Genomic DNA, 10739 nt, shown 5'->3' with positions numbered 1-10739 from the left:
ATGTGTTCATAAAAAAAAATATTGGTTTTTTAAAGTCTCATCAAAAAGACAGGTGGTGTTGGTGTTGGCGGTGATAGTGGTGTTGGTGTTGGTGGGTGACAGAGGTGGTGGTGGTTGTGACGATAGTGGCGGTGGAGGTGGTGATGGCGGCGGCAATGATGGTGGAGGTGGTGGTGGCGGCAACGGTAGTGTCGGAAGTGGCGGTGGAAAAAAGATATCGTATTAGAGTTAGATATTAGAAACGTTTTTCAAAATCAAAAGCTATTTTTTTTGTCTTCTAAAAAAAGAGATCAAAATGAATTTTATGTTTTTTTTATGTTGAAAAACAAAGTGTTTTTCTTAAATATTTTTTTCTCTTCGTAGAAAAAAAAAATGTCAAAAAGATATTTTGATAAAAATATAAACACCACCTAAATGTTGTTTTGAGAAGCGGTGGGTACCTATTACGTATATTTCAGATTCATTTTTAAAAGGAAGGGAGACAATATAAACAGATAGACCACATTGGTGGCAGGAGTCTGAAATGACCCATTTTCGGGTTATAAGGTCATTTTGATGAAAATCAAAATTTTAGATATACTTCTATAATTCCATAAAATATAAATTCATTTATCTGATTATCCATAAAAAGGATCTCATGTTCCTTTCTATATATAAAACCCGCATCCATTATTGCAATTATTATTATTTTAATTTCTTATGAGATAAATGTAATTAACTACCCTATTATCCATGTAGACTTGTAGCACCATCATCTCTATATAACCTCTACTCTTGTGTCACAAAGTTGGACGTACAATTTCCACTTGAAAAGAAAACAAAACCGAAAAGATGGAAGATTTAAAGATCAATGAAACAATACAAAAGGTTGGAGAAAAGTATAGATCGTTCCTCCATGAAGAAGCTAAAAACACCCATTGGAGACATGGTGCTCCTCCTACCTATGATGCTGTTAACCAACTTTTTGAAGAAGGTCGAACCAAGGTTTGATTTGTTATCATGTTCTTTAATTTCATTATTTTTTGATCAAATAGAAGCTTGTATTTGTGTTTCTTGGTTGATTTGAATTTGCATATGTATTAATTTATGAAGGAAATTAGGTTGACATGTCCTTCTCCCATGAAAATCTTAGATTAAACATTTTGTTTGATGGTATTTCTTCTTATTTTCTATATACTAAAAGTTATGGTTAAAAAATCTCTATTTTTCTTTGTGTTTATATTTATAGCTTAGATGATTTGTGTAATTGAAATATTATTTTTGTTGGATCAATCTATGTATACAGAACACCTATCCTTGCTTGTTTGTTTCATGTTCAAGTATGAGTATGACCTTTATGCTTGTAACTTTATGGTTTATCTCTCTCATATTTATGACATTTATGGAGGTGTCCATGAGTGGTGATTATCATTTACCCTTTTCATATGGTTTACTAAATCAATACACACAAAAAAAAAAAAGTTTTATGAAAGTTTCTGATTTAAACATGATTAACCAAATAGTCCATCTAGGTATAATATCAATGTCCCATCTTTAGTTCTAGTGATTTTAGATAATCTTGAATCATTATCATTATGAACAACAAAATGTGTGGTCTGAATTTTCTTTTATATTGAGATAACGAAAAACAAATTTGTAGCAAAGAAACACGTTATATATAGTATATATTATGCTGTGTAAACGAGGTCACATTAACCAAAATACGTTAAATATATTATATATTATGTTTTTGTGTGTGATTATTCTTGCTTATTCCTCACAATGTTTACCATGTTCAAAGAAACATCAAGATGCGATTTTTAGCCTTGTATGTAGGTATGGGAAAAGGGATCACTAGAAGAAACTGTTCAAAACGCAATAAAGTCATGGGAGATGGAGCTTAGCCACAAGATTCGGATAAAAGATTTTAAGACCATTAATCCTGATAAGTTCAAGCTTATTGTCAATGGTAAACTGTCTAAATTCAATTACCATTTCTTAAATAATTCTTTTTTTTTTTTTTAGATTTTGCAATTGAATTATTTTTAAGAATCTACAATGAAGTACGATTATTTTTGCTAAAAGGCAAACACAACTACACAAGGCTGGCCTAGGCTTTTACACAATTAATTTCGTAATTATTCTCCAAGGTAGGTTACAGGATAATATTAATTACTAAATCTTTTTATATGTATTGAAATAAGAAATATTTGATTTTCTATATAATATTAAGGTTGATGGATTGAGATCAATCATGAAAAATGTCGTATAAATTAAATAATCATGACAAAGACATGCAGATTTTGCTTACACTAACGAAGCAATATTTTTATTACATCTCTTTATAGTTTGAAAAACATACACATTATTTATCAGGGTGAGAATTCTTGACATGATTCAAGATACGACATAAATCCGATATAAAGATAAACGTATTACGGTTGGGTTTTTTGACTGAACTCGTTTATACAGGTCATGTTTAGTAAATAATTTCACGAGTTGACCTATAAATCGTTTTGTTTTAAAATTAAAGAAATATATATATTATTATTAAATAAAGAAGAAAATAAGGACTAATATATTTAGATTTTTTTTCCGTAACCTACGGATCTGCAAACTCGTATAATTAAACGGGTTATACTAGTTGACTTGTTTATAACTACTCTTGGTTAGGGTTAAGCAAAAAAAAACATACCCATTTATATAAATCATGTCCTCGTTAATCTTTTATGACCTCCTAACCCGAACAAATTGATGCTACTAATTCTTTGTCCATACACCAACAAAAACATATTGTTAAATAGTTGAGAATTGAGTTGAATTTTTGATTTATTATAAAACTAAAAATTACTATGCCACAAAGTTGACGTTTTTTGGTAGTATACGTTATTTTTTTAATTTTTATAGTCTATAGAACCCATAAAAATTATTATTTTTTAATTGTTCAAAGTTCAAACAATCTTTATCAAATTACATTAAAAAATTAATAATAAGTCAAAGTCATACAAAAATGGTCAAAGCAGGGAGGGAGGGATTGTCTGCGGAGGAAACACTGAAGGTGGGAAGTTACAATGCATTGCTGAAGAGTACACTTCCAGAAGAGTACAAGTACTACAAAGCAGAAGAAGAAACCTTCGAATCCTCTCACGACGTTTTCCGATCGGCGTTTCCTCGGGGATTTGCGTGGGAGGTGATCAGCGTTCATTCCGGACCTCCGGTGATATCGTACAAATTCCGGCACTGGGGTTACTTCGAAGGTCCGTTCAAAGGCCATAAACCTACCGGCGAAATGGTTGATTTCTACGGCATGGGCATCCTCAAGGTACTCTTCGTTTCTCCGACTGAAATAAGTATAATTTCCGATGTATAAACTAAAATTCGATTTGGTTTTTGGATGAAATCGGAAGGTTGATGGATCGTTGAGAGCAGAAGATGTTGAGATCTATTACGATCCGGCAGATCTTATCTCGAAGCTGCTTAAGGGGGAGTTGATATCTCAGGAGGAAAGCCCCGCCGCGGATGCTCCTCCGGCGAACACCGGTAACTGCCCATTCGAGAAGCAAGTATGATCCATTGAGATCTGTTCATTCAATCTCCATCTGTTAATGTCTGTGATCTTCTAGTGTGCGTCTTTAATTTTAGTATTGGCCGATTGAGAATCAAACTTGAAAGAGTTCGATCAAATGATTCCAATCTGTGTGTGAAGATAATAACCAAATCACCATGCATTTGTGTATCTTGTAACTTTTTTTAATGAATCAAATGTGCTCAAAGTTATGTTTTAGTACATAGTCTCTTAAACTATATTTATTTATTACAAAAGAAAATAATATAATTGTAATAATTGGAAAAATGTTATATTAATTTTGTGCTTATTGAAATATTTGTTTATTGAAACATTAAAGAAAATATATTATTATTGTAAGGTAAATTACACCAATGGTCATTTGTACATGTGTGTTTATGCAAATTGATGTTTAAAGGTGGTTGTTGGAGGTATTAGATGGTGGTTACCGGAGCTACTTGGTGGTGCTTGTCGGATGGGTTCCCATGGGTGGTATAATGACCACTTAATTTTCTAGAAAAGATAAGGAAAACCTTATAAAAGCCTAACATATTTTTTAGGGAAATTTCCAGTAAAGTCTTAAAATTTTAGTTTAATTTATGAAAAAGTCTCAAACTAAATTTTATTTACAGAAAAACACAGAATACCGGTTAAAACTTCGAAAAAACCCTTTTCGGCCGGTTTCGCAGATTTTGCCGGTATTCTGTCTTTTTTTGTTAGTTTGCTCAAAATTTTGGGACTTTTCCAAAAATTACATAATAACCAAAATATTGGGACTTTTTTTTTTAAAATTACCATAAAATTAATGGATATTATTATTAACAAATCATTTATAAACATAAAAAATATTTTTATTATAAAAAAAGAAAATACGTTGTTACTAATTTCTATGAATAAATTGGTGGTCTAAGTACTTTATTGCTTCCTGACCACTCAAACTCTCTACGTTCTTCCTACGCATTGTTGTGGGTATGATGGTGATATGAACTTAGTTAACATTCCTCTAATGTTGGTGTTCCTCTTCTGTTGTTTAACCTAACTATCAACCAATATTCATACCTTACATGTTAACAATCATCGGCTAACACACATCTATAAAATGTGAAAAGTGAACCGTGAATGATAATTTATACGGAAACAAGTGAAGGGTTATTATCTATTTAAATTGTCATTCAAAGTTTAATTTTCACTCTCGATAGATGTATATAATTTTATGGTTGTTACCGGGTAATGTTTGGAGGTTAAGTGGTAGTTAGGTTAAAGAACATGATAAAAGATCTATATGTTCGTGTAATGATATTTTCTGATAACATGTGATCATATAACATCATGTCTAATAGCAAGTAGACACTTATTGATTATGTATTAATAAATATTATCAACTTTTGTATTGGTCACGTCTAACAAAGTACTCACTATGACACCCACAACAATACATAGGAAGAACATATAGACTTTGAAGTTGTCAACAAACAATAGAGAAGTATATAGTCGACCATTTTATTCCTAGAAATTAACAACAAATGTATTTCCTTTGTTTATAATAAAAAAAAATTATGTTTATAAATGATTTCTTAATAATAATATCCACTAATTCCATAGTAATTTTCAAAAAAGTCTCAATATTTTGGTTATCGGGTAATTTTCAAAAAAAATCCTAATATTTTGAGCAAACTAACGAAAAAGGATAGAATACCGACTAAATCTACCAAAAAGGGTTTTTTCGAAGTTTTAGCCGATATTCTGTGCTTTTCTGTAAACAAAAAATAGTTCGGGACTTTTTCATAAATTAGACTAAAATTTTAGGACTTTTCTGGAGATTTCCCTATTTTTTTTTATCAAAATCTAAAAAAAAAAAATGCTATATTATTTATTGTAAGTTAAAACCCTTATATTTTTTTTAAAATGTATCATTTAAGACATCGAGCTCGGTAAATCCTAGATAGCCGAAAATGCTAGGTAATCGATTCTCAACATTTTGATTGTTACAATTCATTAGATTAAAAAAATTAAAAAAATATAAGGGTTCAAATGCACTAAAAATAATATAATTGTTTTTTTAATTCTTTCATGAAAATATATTAGGTTCTTCTGAGGTCAGAAAACCTTAAATAAGAATTTCCGAAAATGTAAGGGTTTTAGTGCACAAAAAAAATAATATAGTGGTTCTTTTTAAGAATTTGATGAAAATACATTGGGTTTTTCTGAGGTTTTCCCAAATTATAATTAATAAAAATATAAGATAATTTATAAACCTGGAAAATAAATGAAAAATAAAAAGAAAACGGCAACAGAGCCATTTTATGTCTGCAATGGACCTAACGTGCATATTTTAACCAAACGAAAGATGTTCAGAGTTAATTTTTAAAAATATGGATTAAACGTACGTTTTGGCACATACACAATCTAGGATTGGTATAATTTACCCTTATTGTAACAATATAGGTTTAGTACAAAGTTTTGTCTTATATATAAAATAGGGATAATGATGAAAAACCCACTATATTTTGTCACATTTTTCGGTTTAACCACCAAATTTTCATTTGTGCTAAAAAACCCACTCATTTTTTGATAAAAATTTTGTCGCAATCACTATGACCTGCATTTATGCTTAAAAATCATCAATTTTCGTTTTGTGCTAAAAACCATCCATAAATTGGTGATTAAACTGAACTTTCGGAAAAATATAATGTTTTTTTTCGTAATTAAAACTAGTTTTAATAAGTAATAGTGGTTGTGCTAAAACATTTTACCAGAATTTGATGGTTTTTTCGAAACTTATTAAAAGTTGGTGGTTAAACCGAACTTTTGGAAAAAAAATATAATGTTTTTTTTTTTCATCATTATCCCTATAAATATGTATAACATTTTGTGTTTTTCTGACTTTGAAAGATTTAATATTGGAGGTTTTTTGGTAAGCTTCTGCAAAGAAAAATGATGTTAGACATTGATTTTGTTTGTTGTCGGTTTCCATCCCATTAGGGCATCCACAAGAGATTTTATATATATCTCCTCCCTTACAAGTTAAAGTCTAAACTAGTTTAGTTTGTAAACTTATAAGCTTAATGGTTGAGGCTTTTCAATAATTATGTCGATTTTCAACTATAATCTATATAGAAAACAATAAAATTTTATAAATAAAATTAATGGTTACATTGATTAGGTGGACAAAGTGGGGGTAAAAAAATAGGATGGGTACCGACAATAACTTCAAGCTCATGACTCCACCATTGAGCGGGTTTATGACGATGGATTTATATTAGTAATAAGTGGTTTACTATTGAAACATCCTTGTAAAGGCTGGTAGAAAAGTTTTTATCTTTTTGAAAAATTATTTAATTTTTTGAAAATCTTAATGCGGAATTTGGTACCAAAATATTTAAATCATAAATTTTAGTTTAATCGTGTACGAGAGCGTTCCATTCAATATCATTACAAAGGCTGTGATGAATCATACATATGGTGACCTTTTAAATATTCCAATTGCTAAACAAGGTCTTCAACTTCATCTAGTACTACATGTCAAAATAATACTTTAGCGCGGGGAGCCTAGTGAGAATACTAAAATCGACTATGAAATGGAAATGGGAATGACAATACGAATTCCTAAGTTATGATTCCCAAAAAGATTTTCAAAACCTTTTATAAATATTTACCAATTTCCAATATAATTTTTATCAGTATAAAAGTCATAAGCAGATGAAGTTTACATAAATGATGCAATGCGCATGCATCTAATCTTAACCTAATCCATTACTCTTAAATAATTCTTCTTCAACTAGGTCGCAATGGTCTCCTTAGCCTAGACCGAGTAATATCATAACACGAAACTCATTGTTGGCCACTAAGGTTAACTTTTAGTAAATTCAAGACCATCACATGAATAACCAATGAAAGAGTTTGCAAAGTCCATCCCCACGGCTGCTAAGGTCAATAACTAATAGGTGTCAAATAAGGGAGTTGATCCCTTCATGTGCCTGGACACTCACAAGTCTAACCTATCCTAGTATGCAATACATAAGTAGGATGCTAAAATTTTACTCGATACCAAATAACCAATTCAATTTATCAAAATCATTTCCAAAATCTTATCTTATGCAATGTGCAAACATGTCATAAGGCCACATAGCAGTCAATGTATATATAGTTATATACTCTGGGTATTTACTCACCTCATTCCATCACTTAGCAAGCAATACACGTCTTCATTAACTCTATGTTTCTCAAACACCACCTAATGTCATGTAGTTACTTCTCTTCCACTTCCAGTTCACAAAGATTATCTCGCTAGTTCTTAATTCAAAAACTTAATCCTAATTGTTTCAAACCCTTCCTCATGTTAAAACAAGAACGTAAGCAAACTGCGCATTATTTCGAGTCCACATGAAAAAATTATGACCTAAACAAGTTCTTCCTTGGTGACATGAAGTTCTTTAAATCAAAATCCATGACACGGCCCGTGTAAATTTGACACGACCTATGTCCAACCCAGTAGGTTAAAACATCCAACATTTCACTTTTATACATCCTACGTTGGGTCGTTGGCCCCAAAGCATCTAATCATTCTACAACTTTCCCAACTGACTCTAATGTATGCATTTAGTTGGTAATAACTTGATTTATTACATAAGCACCTCTTAATCCAATTAAAACTTAATAATAAGTCTCGTTAAGTACTCATGAGGACATTACCTCTTCATTTTTCAACATTATCCTTAGTGACTTCACAAATGGTTCTAGATATTTTCCCTATTCATCCAAACCATAAATCAATTATACATGACATATCAAATCCATTCCTAAGTCATGATTGCCTCCCTTCCATTGTGATTTCAACATTTTATGACTTGTTTTGAATTCCATTCTGTCATTGTAGTTATAAAATTATTAAAACTTTGAATCATTCGTTAGTAAACCAAAACCATTTTAGATTAACTTCATAGGATTCGTTTATCAAACCAAATCCTTATTGGAGTTTAAACTTGCTTTAAAATCATGTTTATTACATTATAATGGTAATTCACCATTGGAATCATCAATTTTAATCATTGCTACAAATAAATAATAGAATCATAACTAGGATCCACATTACACTATTAAATTAACTAAGAGTTTGTGGATTTGAATCCATGCATGCATCTAAAAGTTACGATACAAGTTATTAAAGCACTTGTACAACTCATACATAGAGATTAACATTAATATCACCCAAATTCCATAATTGGAGATGTAATTTAATCATCCGTTGATTAGATAATAACCTCATGATGAACCATACAACATTAAAACATTAGAACTAAATTATCACATCTAATTATCCTTGAATTCAGTTTTGAGAGATCTACGGTTAGATAACTCTTCAAAAACACCTAAACTCTCAAATCTCACAACTATTTGTTAGTTGGAGCTTGAATATGGATCTAGATAAGAAATTATCATCTAAAACTCACATGAACTTCATACAACAGAATGAGTTTCGAGTTTGAACGTCCACATGAAATCCTATAACGAAAATTGAAGAAAAATAGTTAAGTATTTATCCTCTAAATGCTAGATTATGGATTGAACTGAACAAGGTTTCAACCAATAGCTTCAAGCTTCACTACTTAAGGATTAGGAGAGAAGAATTGTTCATGGAGAGGGGCTGAAATTGATTGAATAAGGAGGGAAGAGAAGAATGGTGATCTAATTTCATAAGTTTGGACAATTGACAATAATAGTCACTTAAGTAAAAAAAATCTCACATTATTACCACCATTTACTTAAGTGACTAACTAGCTACCTCAAATGTTTCATAACTAACCTTCCTCATATAATTAATGACAAAAAGTTTGTAACACCCAAAAAATTTACGCCAAATTTAAACTTTTAATACTAACAAAAGAGTCAAATAGTAATTGTTTTTACAAAACATTTCCAATCTGTTTATCATCAGAGTGTCCCAAAATAGATCATGAGGATGAGGAGCGGTACGGTCACGCCTTCGCCTTCCCTCGCTTTCCTGAAGTACCTGAAACAATAAACTGAAACTGTAAGCCCGAGGGCTTAGTGAGCTACCCCCAAAATACCAATACCATATTGACTAAAGCCACAGCCAAAACGATCAATCAAACAACGTACATACTGGGCCATTGGCCGGACTGGTCCGCCCTACTGGGCCTACAGTCTATCTGAATCTATCCCGAGCCTTCGGCATGACTGGTCCGCCGCATGGGCCTACAGTCTCCTCGGGCCGCTCAGAGGGTGTGTTGGCCTTCAGCACAAAGCAGGACCACCTCAACCCAACCAACAAGCAACTAACCATGTACACATACAATCATATACTGGCATATACACATAGCAACATATCTATCTCATTGACCATCAATCATAGAGTTTCACTTGTAACTAGAGTATCGACCTAACAGGTCACTAACATACCGATCCTTACGGATCATAAAGCATACCCTACTATCTATCCTGATTCCGATCTAACAGATCCGAATCATATGTAGCATACCATAACAATCGATCTAACCGATCTCTAGTATAGCAACCATCCTAAACAGGATGAATTCTAACAAAGCAATAACATAACACCCATCCTAAACCAGGATGAAATCTAGCATGGCAATAACAAGAAACCATCCTAAACCAGGATGTAAATCATAAAGAGCCGGCCTTGGTGCCGTAGACCCTATCAATATAGTGAGGATAACTGTAACGACCCAATTTTCACGTCCAAAAATTTCGTTTTTAAAACGTTACTTTAGAAAACATTAATAATTAAAAACATTGTTGATCAAACCACATCACAACGTAAACAAGTCTAAAAGCCAAATCATACAACCAATCGAAATATCAGAGTACAAATCCCAGAGAAATCTCATAAATGCGGAAACCAGTGTGTGTACATGATGTGCCGCTACCGCGCCAGCTCCTTCCCCTTTGATGAAGAGGTACCTGAAACCAAAACTGTAAACTGTAAGCAAAAAGCTTAGTGAGTTCCCCCATCATACCACATACCATACAACACATATCATACATACTGCCAGGCTATTCTGGGGTGCTTGACTACCCGGTACGGCCATTCTGGGGTGCTGACTACCCGTGTCAAGCCATTCTGGGGTGCTGACTACCCATGTCAAGCTATTTTGGGGTGCTGACTACCCGCCGGTCCTGACAACCGATCCTCGGGGACTATTTCACCCCCCTA

At 32.2% G+C, this 10739-nt stretch overlaps 1 protein-coding gene across 1 annotated transcript; it reads left to right on the top strand.

Annotated features, from left to right (window-relative positions):
• The first annotated feature begins 774 nt into the window (after nt 1-774).
• LOC111913833 (pathogen-related protein) lies at nt 775-3763 on the top strand. The gene is made up of 4 exons (XM_023909548.3): nt 775-984; nt 1816-1948; nt 3003-3301; nt 3387-3763. The coding sequence occupies exons 1-4, from the start codon at nt 832-834 to the stop codon at nt 3546-3548; spliced, it is 747 nt and encodes a 248-aa protein (XP_023765316.1). The 5' UTR covers nt 775-831; the 3' UTR covers nt 3549-3763.
• The last annotated feature ends 6976 nt before the right edge of the window (nt 3764-10739 follow it).

This window comes from Lactuca sativa, chromosome 7, assembly GCF_002870075.4.
Source record: "Lactuca sativa cultivar Salinas chromosome 7, Lsat_Salinas_v11, whole genome shotgun sequence".
Taxonomy (NCBI): Eukaryota; Viridiplantae; Streptophyta; class Magnoliopsida; order Asterales; family Asteraceae; genus Lactuca; species Lactuca sativa.
This window is presented reverse-complemented; position numbering and strand designations above follow the sequence as displayed.

Bases quoted from the DNA above. Each gene is read 5' to 3' on its own strand.
- LOC111913833 (XM_023909548.3), top strand. From the start codon at position 832: ATGGAAGATTTAAAGATCAATGAAACAATACAAAAGGTTGGAGAAAAG. The intron at 985-1,815 runs GTTTGATTTGTT...CCTTGTATGTAG, and splicing joins TTGAAGAAGGTCGAACCAAG to GTATGGGAAAAGGGATCACT. The intron at 3,302-3,386 runs GTACTCTTCGTT...TGAAATCGGAAG, and splicing joins ACGGCATGGGCATCCTCAAG to GTTGATGGATCGTTGAGAGC.